Below are 16030 nucleotides of genomic sequence, written 5' to 3' on the forward strand. Positions count from 1 at the left end.
TTTTGAGGAATGGCTCATCTTTGATGCCATGAAATATGTAGAAAATGATGATCAGCTAGTGCTGAGGAAGGGTCCCACAGAACAATTGTATTCCATAAGATAACCACATGCCCCCCTTCCTTCCTGATTTACAAGCTATGCCACACAGTGCAGCTTTCCAGACTCAAGATGTTCTTCCCATTCACTTCCTGAGAAGGAAATGCTCAAAATATTTATTTGGTGTGATCATAGACAGTGTTTCCTTTCAAATAGGAAATGATACAAATCAATGTCAGCCTGTAATCTGTTTTAGGAAAATTACAACACCAATGTGGGTCTCTAGCATCATGAAAGACTGGCAGATACTTTTTACACTTGCAGCAGTCAATAGTTGATTTAATCCTTGGTACCAATAAAATCCTCAAAGCTGCAGATAAGGAGACCATTAATCCACAGCAGCGTGCTCCCTGGCATACACTTGTGCACAGTCTGACTACGCTTGTGCATGGTTCTGGAATACTTAATGCACTCCTTCTGCTCCAAAAGACCAAACATAATGAAAACCTCCTGTTTATCACCAGTTAAATGGCAGTCTTTTAAATGACTAGCAGCATCCTGTTCAGTTTATGCTATATGTCACTTCAGATGCATGCCACAAAATAGTTGTGTTGGAGGGAAAAGGTTAAAGATTTCATCTTCAGTTTGGGGTTTAGTTGGTACCACATGACTACTCTGAGCAGTAACACAGTGTGTGCTCCAGCCTGTTGTGTAAGCACTGTGCAGGATTAATAGGTTGCTACCCACAAGAACATGCAGCCTCTGGATGCTCGCGGCTACAGGAGGAGGAGGGCATGCCTCCGAGAGAGAATTAAAATATCTTAAAAGGAAGCAACTTGTTGTAGCTTTGAACTTACATCAGTTATTCCAGATTTTATTGTATTTTCAAAAGGATACAGAAATTAAGTGGGATAGATTTCGCTACCACTTACCATTACAATTATAGTCCCATAATCGTATGTAACTAGCTTTTCATAATAATCGTTATATTTATGTTCAGTATCAAATATTTATCCAGCTCTAACTCTACTACAAGCAAACAAACATTGTGCAGAATCTGAGAGGCTATGAAAGTACCTCGAAAACCACCTATAAAGCAATTGCAAAGTGCATACTAAGCCACTTCTAAAATAATATCATGGCATAAACATCCCAGAGGTCTTACTGCTCTTCAGTATCTAAATGCTAGAGTGTTTTAATAATAGATGAGTGAGACATAAATGTGCCACGTAATACTGCATTATCCTGAATAACACCTATAAATTGCCATGTGTAACGTAAAATTGAAATATGCTAATGGAACATTGTGTGGATTCTTCCCAGTAAAAGCTGTCAGAAACCTGCCAAAACATTAAAACTGGCAGAGACAAATGCGAGAAAATAATTAATACTTAAGAATATTTCTTGTCTTTTATTCCACACTTGTTTTTGCAGCAGGTTCCCTCAGGCATTTGTGGTTGGGTTCCAGTCCCATGTGTTGATCTTTCTCATGAAGACTTGTCCTGCTGAGGTCATCTAGAGTCTTTTCATCATCCTTCCCCATTCCAGAAGCCACTGTTTCATTCACATTGTCCCCTCTGGCACTTGTCAGGTGTCTTACTTTGGCTTACCACGTCCCAGACTACCCTGCTGTCTTCATCAAGACAAAGATACTTGGGTCTTCCTCTCACCCTGAGGGCCTAAATTTGTCATTGCCATGCTATTTCTAAGCTAGGTTTAGGGTAAATAAACTATCAGATGTAGGAGTATTATATCTGCATAGAATGAAGAGAGTTCTGAGAGAATCCGTGCCTTCTTATGCTATAAGGAAAGCTATTCTGAGAAGTTGTGACTAGTGGTTAGGGCATTGATCTGCCTTGGCTTCTAGGAGAGCAGAGGTATGGCACAGATTATTGCAAGTCAGGAAGAGCAAGGAGCTGAGCCTGCTTTTGCTTTGTTCCTATTTTTAATAAAAACAATTTAGAAACTTCAAAATGTTTCATGAGATTGAGTGTCTTCTAGCCAATCTTGCTCAAATGCTTGTAGGTATTTTATAATGAGGGAAACACACAGAGTTAATTTCTTTTCCTGGCTGTAGGTACAGATGGGCATTTACCCCACTGCAGGAAACACAGATGCTTTCTTTGAGGGTAGTTGATTTTTAACCTGAACTGTATTTCAGGTTGGAATTGTTCAGTATGGACAGACTGTAGTCCATGAATTTTTCCTGAATACATACACCACAACAGAAGATGTGATGGCTGCAGCCAGAAGAATACAACAGCGGGGTGGCACACAAACTATGACAGCCCTGGGAATAGATACGGCAAGGTACGTTCACAAAATATTGTCCTGCATATGGTAGAAACAAACATAAACAGATATGTTGACAGTTCTGATTTAATAAATTAAGAATATTATGTGGCTGACATCTGACTCATTTTAACTAAGGAAACAAAATTTAGGAAGCAGTAGATAAACAGACTCTGTCCAGCATCTAGAGCAGTTGTATACAGCACCCTGAAAAGCAACTCTGTCTCTTGAACAGAGGAAATAGGGAATGAGATGAGCCATGGAGCAATGTTGTAGTCCTAAGTAAAGGGCTGACAATCTTTGATGTCCACACAGAGCAGGTAGGATGTGTGTGTAGAGGAATGAAGGAAATTAAGTTTTTCAGAGGAAACAGGAAAAAAATAGAACTTTTTATGTTGTCTTCATTCTGAAGTTAAGATTATTACAGGGTTTGAGCTCACACTTGTCAGAAAGCCTAGAAATTTTATATCTGAAGTCTCTGAAGGTTCTGGGTCATTGGGAGATTAAAGGTCTGTTGTAGCAATAGCATTATTTAGAAATGCTTTCTTTATGAGAAAAATGAAATCTGACTTTTGTAGAACGAACAGTAAATGCAAAATCTCTCAGACACTTTCTAACTGTACAATGCTGTCCTGGTATCTTTTTTCTTTTTCTACTTTTTTTTTCCAGCATGACAGCATGACTTTATTCCATAAAAGATTGCATTTGCCCGTTCCAACCAACCATTTAGTGAAATACGCAGCATCTTCCTGACGCACTGTTTGATTTTCTGACCAAAGTTTTGCTGATATGATATCTTAAATCCAATGAAGTTCTTACATATTCCCCAGTAATGTTTTCCTTAGATACAAGCAGAAGCTTGAGGGAATCTGAACAAGTTCATGAAAGCAGAGCCAGTTAAGAATTGCAAAATACTCAGAAACCACACGTGGTTCAGAAAGTCCCTGTGCACCACAAACTGTTGCAGGCTTGTATATACAGAAACTATCAGCAGAAGCTTCCTTTGTTCTTGCAGTCTTCCTATCCATCCACTTTTGGCCATCACCATCACTAGATCTTAGCTTTCACTTGTGTGGCCAGTCGTACAGTTCTGCAGTGTTTTTCTAAAAAGAGGAAGCCCTGCTTCCTTCCTTATCCTCCAGAGCCCTAATCCAACCTTGCCTTTTCTGGTCCCCTCCAGAGTCTGGGTGAGCTGCTGCCCAAAACCTCAGTGACCCTTTGACCCTCTGTGGCTGTAGAATTCAACCGCTCACCCCCACCTGCCTCTGCTGCAGCCTACTTCTGCCACATCACCAACACCCAGTTTTGCTGTAGATGTGCAGAGGTGTGCTGGTAGCCGAATAGTTTGACCGCTTGAAGTGCTGCTGTAGGGTGTAAATAGGTAGGGGGTTTGCATGTGGGTTTTGGGTTGGGGGCATGTTGGCTGGGGTTTTTTAAGCTACCAAAAGCTGTTTTAAGGTGCCAGAAGCTTATTTGGAGAGGGGAAGAATTCTTTACTATCCAGCACTGTATTTTCTGCTGTTGCTCTCAAATGAATGAATAATGAATGAGTGCTTGTGAAACCCTTTGGCTGTGAACTGTCATGTAAGTACCAATCGTTGTCATTTGTATTTGTTCATGGTTAATATAAATCTTTTCCTGCTTCTTAGTTAATATAAAGTCTTTTTGTTATGGTTGCCTATGCAAATATGATGCATGTGCTAAATGCTGACATTGCCTTTCTCCAAACGCTTTATGCTCCCTTTAGGAAAGAGGCTTTTACTGAGGCTCATGGCGCACGAAGAGGAGTTCAAAAAGTAATGGTTATTGTGACTGATGGGGAATCACATGACAACTACAGATTAAAAGAAGTGATTGATAATTGTGAAGATGAAAACATTCAGAGGTTTGCTATTGCTGTAAGTGAAATTTAATGGGAAAATTCAGAATCTTAACAGCATGTTTCATCTTCCAAATGTAATTTCTGTTTAAAAAGTCCATTTCACAGAATATTTATGGAACTATAATCATTGCAGAGAGGAAAAAGAAGGTGAAAGAAACATTAAACATTTGCTTTCTGATTTTACAGCACATAAGAAAAAACAATCTGTCTTCCTGGTGATGACAGGTGTGAGTTCATGTGAAGAAAAAGCAGAAAGTGTTTGAGGGGCAGTATAAAATCGAATCCTTTTTGTTAAGAGCAATATTGAATACGGTGGATTAGTTCAAATCTTCTGAACAATTTCTATAGACACATTACCTGCTTTAAAAGAAAAGCAAATGTAAATCATCAACAAAACCCAGGTTTATTATGGCTGTTCCGTGTGCTGGCATTCTAAAATTGTCATTTTCATGTTGAGCAAGTGTAGTATCTGAATGAGAGGATAAACATGGTGGAGGTTAACCCGTATCGAGAAATATGGAAACATTAATGATTGATCTGGTGTGAACTCTCCACTGTGTGTATTCTATACTCAGATCGTCTGTTTTTCCTTGTTAATTCTGAAGGTACGTTAGATTGCTCTTTCTCCATTCCTATCTCTCTCTGTTTTGGTACAATGAGGTGGTATGGAACCATACAATTTCAAGAGAGATTTTATCTTTAATTTACAGAAAGACGTAAAGAAAATCTTGAATCCAGCAGCATACAAATTTTCAGTAGTTGCCTTTGTAAATCTAGAGATCTTTAGAGAAAAAATCATCCTTGAAGCTGCAATAACTTTTAGCAATAAAACCTTTGTCTAGAACAGAATTTGAATTACTCCGGTGTCCAGGAATGCTAGAACATGGGAGTTTGATTTTTATTTCCCTCTCAAAGCAAGTTAACTGTATAGAGCACTTTCTTCCTATGAAAAATACTTGCTGGTCTGGGAATTGGAGAAGCGAGTTGTTCTGTTCTGAGGCATCCTGAGTTTGTACAGCAGTGGTGTTAAAACTGCAGACCAAACCTAAAGTCTTTTTCCTGTGATGGAGTTGTTAGCACCAAATACAAGTGTTGTTGTTATATGTATTTACAGGGCAAATCTGCACACAAGAAAGAATTATCCTATGCCTCATTAATTGCTTATATACTGCATTGTACTGCATCTACAAGAACTGGCAGTACTGATGCAGAAGCCAGTGCAATTGTGTATTCTGGTTTGAGTGGTGGTGTGCTGGTTTTTTCCTAAATTAAGGCTTACTTCAACAAATCATAGAATCATAGAATAAAGCATAAGAATTTTGTAAGGAAGGGAAAAAAAGACAGTTGAGGATAGCAGACATTACACCATACAGCTGCTTTGCTTGCTATTGTTGATATTTTCAGAAAAACAACTGAGCCCTCACACAGTTCTGTTCTCGTTGGAAAAGAATAGTTTCAAAGAAATTTGGGGGAGGTTTTAATAGAAAAATTTAACATTAGCTATGATTTCTGAATATTCTCTGACAACCTGCCTCAAAGTTAATCTTTTAAAACAGGTTATGAAATGTATCCTTGACTTCTTTTTTCTTAATTTTCTTTAGATTCTTGGTAGCTACAGCAGAGGAAATTTAAGTACTGAGAAATTTGTAGAGGAAATAAAATCAATTGCCAGTAAGCCTACTGAAAAGCATTTCTTCAATGTCTCAGATGAATTAGCTCTTGTAACTATTGTTGAAGCACTTGGAGAGAGAATATTTGCCCTGGAAGGTATGACATTATTTAAATTTTTCCTTCATGCGTGCATTATAACTGATGCAAATAGAAGACCACCTGCTTTTATCTTTCTTAGCAATGTATTTTGCTGATAAAGTGTATTATGCAGGTATTTTTTTCATGCTGATCATAAAAATATTTTACAATAGACATGAAAAAATAGATAATTATGTGAAATATGTTCAGATGGGTTAGAGCCTATGGAGGCAATAGCCTGAAATGATAAGTAACCATTACACTTCTAGCTGGTGTAAACATGAAGTTGCCTTCCCTTTATGTAAAAAAGTATTGCCACACCATATCCTGATTACCCCATGACCATGTGTTCGTCTGCCTATACCTTTAGGTTCTCTTTTTGGTTAGTTATTAATTACAACATATTACTTTGCTATACAAGTTAACATAGACTTGGTGTATAGAGTTGACAAGATATATTTTTTTCCTTTGGAAATATTCATGATACTCAGATTTTAGCACCAAAAAAAGTCATTGTCTCATAAGGCCTGCTTACATTCTCTATCCAGATTAGGCAATGCTGTCCAAATTTCTGTTTGTTTCAAGCACACTACTGGTAACAGAAGACTGAGTTTATTAGTTGTAAATCATACTGGCCAACTCTGAAGGGATTTGTATCATAAAAAGAAAACATCCATCTCTCTGGATTTATTTTTTTCAACATCTCAACTCCCCAAGTAGCTGGAATAGTGTAGTTTCCAGCTGGAACAAAAGATAATGTTGACTTGATTGTCAAGAAATAATTCAAATATGAGATAGCATTTTAAAGATTTTTAAATTGGAGCTATGTTTCTCAGACATCTTTAGGTAGTTTGGATTTTTAGTGTACCATTAAGCTTGATCAAATATTACAATTTTCAGGTGATCATTACAAAATATTTTTTCCCAGTTTCTATGTTCTTATCTTTTTACTTTCAGGAAGATTTTGTTTCCTCAATTTGAAACAAATTCATTTGAAGAGAATTTAATCTTCCTAAAGCCCAAAGTTTAGTCTCCTTAATTTCATTGTGTACTTCAAAGTTCTTTTGTTAAGTCCCTGAAAACTTAGTCTTCAATTTGTACTTCTAGAACAGTGAGAAAAATCATTGTCTTTCATTAGTAGAATAAAATCTGTTAGTTACACCTATTAAATGTAATGGATGTAGAATAAAAAGTTAACTGCTAGTCATGACAACGGATGAAGGACCTAACATGACTGAGTTTCTGGACATCTGTGTACTCAAAATCAAGGCTTCATGACATAGCTCAACCCTTTAACAACCAGATGTCACTGGAAGAGACAGTCCTCACTTTGTCATGCTCCACCTTGTCCCTTTTAACAATCAGTAGCCATTAGATAGTGCCTATCTGCCACATGAAACTCCAGCTTCCAAACAGTGGAGTAAATTGTGCTGGCTTGAACTCCCTGCTAATGGGGAATGCTTCATATCATGAACTCTAACCTGTCCATTGACTTTAGTAATTTATTCCTCTAATCATAAGAAGAAATTATAAAACATTTGAGTACTAAACAAGTTCTATACCGTAATCAAATATCCAAACAAGTGTAGTTATCTTGACAGTGGTGAAACCAATCTTCAGTTAAACTGTAGAAATGTTAATTGTTTATATAATAGTCAGCTCTTGAGATGACTAATTTTTGTCCTCACATCTTCCAGTATTTTGGTACTTCAAGCATCTTGTACCTCTTTAAGTATCAACAAGTTCTGCAGTACTCCTTGAATTGAGCTTTCATTTTCTGCAAAAGGTGCAATAACAAATATCTACTTCTTGGATATTACTATTTTTTTTAATATAAACCTGTTATAAACTTTTAGGGTATTTGTGCCTTGATATATTTGCCTTATTTTCAACTTTTATATAGATTTGGCTGTATTACAAAAATTGTATATTTGAAACAAAAAATGTGGAAAATTCTTTTCATCCATACAGTAAGAGATAAGCTAGGTAATTTCACCACTCCCAAAAGGCTTCTTGATTTCCAGATTTTCAGTAGGAACTCAGAGTCTGTGCCAAGATTTCTGCAAGACACCTGTGATATAAGAAATCACCTCTTACACCTGTGAAGGTCCCAGAAATCCCACAGTCTGCCCGCAAGGGAAGTCAGAATGGAAACTGGAAATGGGGTTGTAGCTTTATGTCAAAACAGAGCAAGGTTGAGTTGCTCCAGTGGATTGGTAAGGCTGGAGATAGAAGAAGGTGACTAAATCAATTTCTGTTGAGTCTTCAGACATGGTTTCCTGTCCCTCCCAAAGCATTTTAGGAGAATTTTGTCCATAGACTTACTGTGTCAGGGGAGAAAAACAGATTAAATCTGTTCCAGCTTTCTGGTGACAATCCAGTTTATTGGATGTGTGCAATGTAGAAAAGATTAATTAATCCCTTATACTGCAGCTAAATTAACTTCTGTGCATAAGATGGAGGTCACAGGAACTTTGATTCTTGGAATTCTGTATCTGAATCTGTTTAAATTCTTAATCTAAATAGCCTCCCTGGTAGTATAATAGTACATTTGATTTTTTCTTGGATTCCTTGTTTTCTTTTTGGTTTTAGCCTTTAAAAATGCAAAGGAAAATTGAGAGAGGGTTGAAAAATCCAATCCAGCAAAAACACACACTTGACATCCACTGGATTTTTACACATATTCTTTTACATGTGCCTGTGTGTCTCATGGCATGGATTTCTGGTTTTAACAGCAATTTTATGTTTTATCCAACCTGTAGGCGGGCACAAATGTTTTTTCACAAAATATTCTTTGTAGGATGCTTAGCAGTTTTAAACTCAATGGAAAGTCAGACTGGGAACCGTTATCTTTGCAGCGTTCAGAGCTGCACACACTAACAGTACCGGCATTGTCCTCTGCCTCAGACTGTGAGAGTCCTGTCTTTCACAGCTCATTAAGGACCATCCTTTACTGCACGAAAATATTGTTTATCAGCAAATACGCAACTTAAGAGTTTTATGCTTAAAAAGGACCATAATTTTTTTCAGAATTCCAAAGCAGCTACAGCTTGTAAAACATGATGGCCTATGTTTGGGTGTCAAACATTTTGTGTTTGAGATCACATCTCCTTCCTATGCCTGGCCATAAATCCCAACAATTAGCAGAGACATCATGTCCCAGAGAGCAACCTCTGTGGTTTAGTTGCTGAGTATCAAAAGTTCAGTATTATTTAATAATCCAGATGCCTGAAATTCATGCAGCCTTGGATTGCTGTGCCTCAGTTTAATTCACACAGTTGGAGGTTCACATCAGCACTCAGCTGGCAGCAAATTGTGAACTCTTCCTAGACAAGCATAGAGCAGATTTCATAGTTCCCCTCTACTCCCCATTACCATATTTTGCTCTCAAGGAGGAACAGATATGCAGAATATAGTTACTTTACTTGTGGTGCTTAAGGTGGCAAAATAGTCCTTGAGTATTGCGTTTAAGTAGAGGAAGAGGCAGACTTTTCTCTTCCCTGATGATATTTCAAGTGTACCTGTGAGCAAAGTAGCCTGTCAGGGTTTAATAACTAGCATATGACTACATGACAAGATACTGAAACTAGTACTAATTACCTGATACCTCTTTTATTCAAAGTCACTTAAGAAAATCAGGAAGATTTTAAATGTAACTTTCTGGGCAGGATTATAGTTCCCAAGCCTTTCCCTGAGCCTTATGAATCTTGGATAGCTGAGATTTTCCTATGTTGTTTTTTGCAAAGGTTCATACAAACATCAAGTGGTTTTCATTTAAAGTTCTGTCAGCTGCCTACGAAGTTTTAGTTGCTTGAATACAGGGCCAGGGTTACATGGCTGGTGTTTTACTGTTTGCTTAGCTCAAGTGGAAAATGGCTTAACGATATTAATCAAACATTCCAAACATATTTACCATCAGCCTGAGGTCAAATCTGGCCAGTTTTAGCCCAGAAATATTTCTTGGACAAGTTCTGAGACGTGATCTTAAAATGGAAACTCTCATTCTTAATGGTAGCATTTAACACAGATCCTAATTTCTATATTTATTATAAAAATCTACGGCAAACTATATTCACTGTATATTCTAGTTAATTTTGCTACCCTTTACTTTCATAGGAGCATTTTCATTACTCTATTAGACACTTTTTCAGATTGATACTAATTTATTTTTGAAATGTAATTTTTTCTGTTTAATAGCAACAACAGACCAGCAGGCAGCTTCATTTGAAATGGAAATGTCTCAAGCTGGTTTCAGTGCTCATTATTCTCAGGTAAACTGTTAGAAAACAGTTCTTTTACAAAGTAGATTTTTGGTGGTGATGCATGAATTTGGAATGAGTATTTCAGGATTCTTTGTACAGTCCTGTTTGCTGTTGGAAGTGTCGCATAATCCAGGTGGTTGAGATTTGTTTGTTTTGTTTTTAAATATGTGTAAAGAATTATTATAAACAATGAAAGCTTAAGTACCTTCTTCACATGAACTCTAAAGTTAATGCTTCTGTAGCACTTTCTATCAGGAGAATAGTCTATAGTAGAAAGACAGAGAAAGACCTTTTACCAGGGCCTGTAGTGACAGGACAAGGGGCAACATTTTTAAACTAAAAGAGATTACATAGTAGAAAGGTATTCTTTACTGTGAGGGTGGTGAGACGCTGAAACAGGTTGCCCAGAGAAGCTGTGGATACCCCATCCCTGGAAGTGTTCAAGGCCAGGTTGGACGGGGCTTTGAGCAACCTGGTCTAGTGCAAGACCTCCCTGCCCATGGCAGGAGTGTTTTAATAGATGATCTTTAATGGTCACTTCCAACTCAAACCATTCTCTGATTCTATGAACTATAAAACTGTTCTCACTAAATATAAATGTATAAATTGATATTACATTGTATCGGTGAAATTGATACAGAAGAGACATAAAAAGAATATTTCTGTCATGGATGTGATCTGCATTACTAGTAACACAACATGTTCTTAGTTCTGTTAACACATTGAATACCTCACTTCTCAGGGGTTAAATATTTATTAAACTGGGATGCAAAAATCCCTGGGAATTTGTATTAGCAGAAAATCACTGCCTACCTATTTTATTTATTCTTGAAAAATCAGAACATATCTATTGTGATGATCTGCTCAGTGTACACAAATGAAATTAAAATTTAACATGAGATCAAAAGAATAGGGAAGAATTAAGCTTTAAAGATATAAAAAATTAGTGACAGTGGAAAAGAACACAATAGGAGAGTAACTGAACTGAACAAACACAAAGCAACCCAGGACAAACTGACATGCATAGGAAAACCTTCAACATGGCTTTCTATACAGCTCAGCATTGTTTATAAGATTATCTATTTGGTAGAGCATATTCCTAAGGTTCCCAAACTACTGACCTGTTATCATCAGAACCTCACTTCAGAAGTGGGTCTTCAGTCCTTGGTGCATTGACAGACTCAGGGACTCTGCTGTCTGTCTTATCTAGAAGGCTACGTGCATGCCCTTAGGCAAGAAAGGTCAGCAAACCATTTCTCATTGACAAAAGGCTCTTGCACAATACGAAAGACTCAGATTCAACAGAGGAAAGTTCAGGTTTCTGAAAATCTGTCTGGATAACGCATTTAAGTGTTGTATTCTCTGATTAGCTTTGCTAAATCACTTTTGTCTTTCTATTTGGCCTGGAATAGTGGGCTGAAGTTGTAGGAGCTGTTTCATTCTGCTGCTTTTCCTGAATAGGCTTTTTTTTTTTTTTTTCCAAGTTGGGTGCATATTCAACAGAAAGTGGGAGAAGTACTATGATTGTAGGGGCCATACTATAACAAGAAAAGCAGGGCTAAATATATAAGTATACAGGAAGCATTACCCAAATGTGAGTGTCATGATCAATGAATGTCTAAAGATGGTTCATACAAAGAACAGGCTTTTTGTTTTTTCTGCATAAGGATTGGATCATGCTTGGAGCAGTTGGAGCGTATGACTGGAATGGCACAGTGCTCATGGTGAAGGATAGTGGTATTTCAATGCCAACTAATGACACTTTTCGTGACAGGCTGTCAGAAAAAAATGAACCCCTTGCAGCCTATCTAGGTAAGAGAAATAGCCCATCTTATAATGCTTTTTGAAAAATGCTACAAGACCTCTATCAAACCTCATTCACAAAGAGCATCTTACAGAATATCATCTTATACCCTAGGACCCTGGGAAAATTTATAATATATGGACATGTCTACTGCATGATTTTGTTGTTAGTTTTTAAAAAAATTACTACTTCTAAAACAAAACCTAGTCCAAACACTTACAGACCTAAGTGTATATAGACTTTCCCCAATAAAGGTGTCTAATCTGTTCAGAGAAGATTTTGTATATTCCTCTTGTATTCTTCTCAAGTTTTTCTATGCCTTGATAGCTAAAAAGTTTTATACAGTATTCAGTCTAAATCTTTGCTTAAAATTAAGCTGATTTCTGTCACTCAATGGACAAGAACAACAGTTTACCACTATCTTCTTTGTAATACTGTTTTTCATAGTGGCTGGCTATTGTTTTCTTCTCACCCTTTTCCACAAAAAGCATCAGTGGCCTTGATCTCTCATCTGGGTCTTGCTTTCTACACCTTATTGTTCTGTTTCATCTCTTATGTCATTAAAGCCACAATTTCACTGACAAAGAGTCAACACTAGAATAATTTCTTTCTTTTTCCCTAAGATATTTTGTCATCTTTGCAGAATGCCATTAGCTTTTTTTTTTTTATATCTCGGATTTGGTAAAGTAATTTAAAATTTAGATCCTATCTTCTGTAATGCTTGCAACCCTGCCACAGTTTTGATTCATCTGCAAATTTTTTAAGTCTTCCTTCACTCAAGCTTTAAAACTGTTGTTAATATTAAACAAGGCTAGGTTCAAAATGCCTCCCGAATCACAGTTGGAAGATTCTGTCAGTTTGACAGTAAGCTGGTGACAACAGTTCTTTGCAAGTAGCTTTTCAAGCAGCTATTTATGAGTTATTTCATCAGTACCATCATATCACACACTGTGTGAGAATAGCAAAGTGAACATGACTCACCAGCCTATGAACAGGTTTAATACACAGTGGTGCTTATGACTCTGAGACTGTAGGCAAATACGAATCCAGCCCTTTTACTTACCTTTGCTATTTTTCTGTAGCATAAGTAAGGCTAAACATCTAGTTGTAGAATAAGCCTTAAAGAGGCTCTGAATCACAGCAAGTATTTCTGATGCATTCTGTGTATACTGCGTCCTGACTTCTTTTCTGCTTCCTAGGATATACTGTGAATTCAGCATTGACACCTGGAGGTGTACTGTACATAGCAGGACAGCCACGATACAATCACACTGGCCAAGTTATCATTTATAAAATGGAAGGAAGAGAGGTACAAGTACTTCAGAGGTTAAATGGGGAACAAGTAAGTATGCACTCGTGATTAACATATGAGAGGAATATGGCATGAGAAATAGAAATAATTATTTCAAATGAGAACTCTGTATCAGAAGAGCAAATGAAAGTGGGAGTTGTAAGCAAGATCAGAAAGAAAGGTTAGGCAGATGCTCCAGTGTAGTAAGTAATGGCAAGTGGACTCTACAGTAGTCAGAGACTCTTGGAAATTTTCCCTTTGAGGGTTAAAATCTTCAGCAGTGTCAACGTGGTTGTAGCCATCTCTGTACCTGCAATTTTCTCTGTCTGCTGAGTGGAAGGGGTATGTCACTGGCAGGAAACAGGTGTGACAAGCAAGGTTCTGTGACAGCATCAGCTGGGATAGCATGAAATATTGAATAGCTGCCTGTTGTATTGAGTAGCAGCTCACTGAGAACTGTTCCTGCAGGAAAAAAACAACATGTAATCACATAATTAAAGATGGTATATAATATTATGCACATGAGGGTTGAAAGACCTGCCTACTTGGGTCTTCCCAGGTTGCAGTACAAGCTTCTTTCAGGAGAATTCAGGTTACCTAATTTTCACTTACAGCTGATGTCTGCAACTCAGCTAATCAATCAACCGTTTTAGAGCAAATGAAGGAAAGTAATAATTTTTAAAGTTTGAGGGATCTGACCTATTTGAAGCGTCTTCTGTGAGATGAGATGCATCTTGCACTAGAAGGGACTGCTTCTCGTGTTGAGTGTAAAGGAAGCGCAGGTTGTCTAGCTTAGTTGTGAAGTGAATGTAACCTACACCTTGTACCCAATCTATGAATGCATCTAGCTCTTTGTGTAGATCTTGTTCCTCTGCATTTAGTGGCAACTTGGGAATTTTGGAGACTGCCTGCACTGTGTTGTCTTGGAGCTTTTGTTCACCATCCTACCTTTTTCACCTGGCAAGCCTAAGACCACTGATTTTGCTCCTTCTATGTATTATTGTTGGGACTGAGAAGAAAACTAGCTTCCCCAAGACACTTCTAGTCAAATGCTGTCTTAAGAGGTCCTACTCCCCGTAGAAGATAAAAGTTGCCATTTCCATCTTTCAAACTCAGGAGAGATGAAAGTTGAATGGACCATTCTTAAATAAAAAAAATCTGACAACAAACCCTAAAACTGAAAACAAGCTTCAAATGCAAACAGACCTAAATGATCTTCTAGGTAGCAAAGAAAATTTCTGCCTAATGGTTAACATTTGGCATTGTTGTAAAAAACTGTAAAACAGGTCTCTCAATAGGAAATGTTGCATGATGATCCTGACTGTCTCTGATTCATACCTTACATTTTCCTGCAGATTGGGTCATACTTTGGAGGTGTTATTACCACAGTTGACATTGACAGGGACTCATTTACAGACCTTCTTCTTGTTGGAGCACCTACGTATATGGGGACTGAGAAAGAGGAACAAGGGAAAGTATATGTTTATGGTCTGAACAAGGTAAGGATTATGTTTATTGGCCAGGAACAGAACATGTTCTTTACTGTCTTCATATCCTTATTTTAAAGAAATATGATAAATTGAGCTGGGGAAGATTACCTGCTGAAAACAGACAAACATGATTTTGATAACTGATAGTATAATACAGATCATTTTTGAGAACTTTCTTCCCAAACTCTTGTTTTCTCACCTTTTTTTTCTAACTGATTATATTGAATAGTTAAGCACTATATCCTGTAAGCTGCAATATGATATAGATGCAAATTTATAGGATTAGTTTTCTATCGCATTTTCATTTTGCCTTCATAGATTAGGGGACAATAGGGCTCATCTATCCTAAAAAAGTGTGTGCCTGTATCCATGTGACTTGCATACCAACCTAGAGCTAAACCCCATACATCCCAACAGCTTTTAACCATGTTACAAGTAGATTGAGGAATATACCAGCTACACCTCAACTTCTTAATCTGCTAAGTCTCTCCTTCCAATGTCCATGCATACTTTTTCTTCTTTTTTTCTTGTTTTAATCCTGAACCATTTTGTAGCATTAAGCAGTTATCAAAGTATGTCCTGACAATGATGGTCTCCTAAATTACTATTGCAAGAAAAGGACTTAAAGAGACTGGATCTATTTGACAAGGAGCTCTTCCAGTTTCTACATGCATGTTGCTAACAAAAAATTGCTGGTGAACAGGGTCAGCAAGAAAACAAGAATTCCATGTCCTCCAGTAATGTGAGAATTTGAAATTTGTTTTTCCCGTGCTTTCTTTTATCCATTTCCAGATAAAGGAGATGCAGCAACTGCTTGCTGCTGCTAATCTCTAACGTGGAACTCATGGGGCCAATCTCTTGGAAGGTTTGGCTATACACCATACTGTATGTGTGTTTTTGATCTAGGATACACACTGGACCAGAAGAATATAGATGTTAGGCTATGGCATATGTGTCTACTGAGGACAGAATTCAGTCTAAGTGAGAGAAATGCTGTCTTTTGTTCTGGAATAACAGTATTGCCATCTGTGTTTTGTCAGAAACTTGACTTACTTCTCAGATTAAGAGAATACCTTTAGAAGAACTCTTCACACTATCTTAAGAATGAATTGGTTTATTTACAATAACATCCAAATATTGTTATGATACTACACTTTCCTGTGAACTTCTAACATCAAGAAATATGCAGAAGCATCTAGAGTTATATATTCATATAATATGAAG

General features: G+C 37.3%; 1 protein-coding gene across 1 annotated transcript in view; it reads left to right on the forward strand.

The window, feature by feature from the left end:
* The window catches only part of ITGA1 (integrin subunit alpha 1), a 69559-nt gene that overhangs the window by 36270 nt on the left and 17259 nt on the right, over window positions 1–16030 (forward strand). Inside the window, exons 7-13 of the mRNA XM_064438732.1 lie at window positions 2198–2346; window positions 4076–4226; window positions 5812–5977; window positions 10157–10230; window positions 11889–12033; window positions 13225–13367; window positions 14672–14815. Coding sequence (XP_064294802.1) covers window positions 2198–2346; window positions 4076–4226; window positions 5812–5977; window positions 10157–10230; window positions 11889–12033; window positions 13225–13367; window positions 14672–14815 — 972 coding nt within the window. The remainder of the gene's footprint in view (window positions 1–2197; window positions 2347–4075; window positions 4227–5811; window positions 5978–10156; window positions 10231–11888; window positions 12034–13224; window positions 13368–14671; window positions 14816–16030) is intronic.

The sequence above is a fragment of the Phalacrocorax carbo genome, chromosome Z (assembly GCF_963921805.1).
Source record: "Phalacrocorax carbo chromosome Z, bPhaCar2.1, whole genome shotgun sequence".
Taxonomy (NCBI): Eukaryota; Metazoa; Chordata; class Aves; order Suliformes; family Phalacrocoracidae; genus Phalacrocorax; species Phalacrocorax carbo.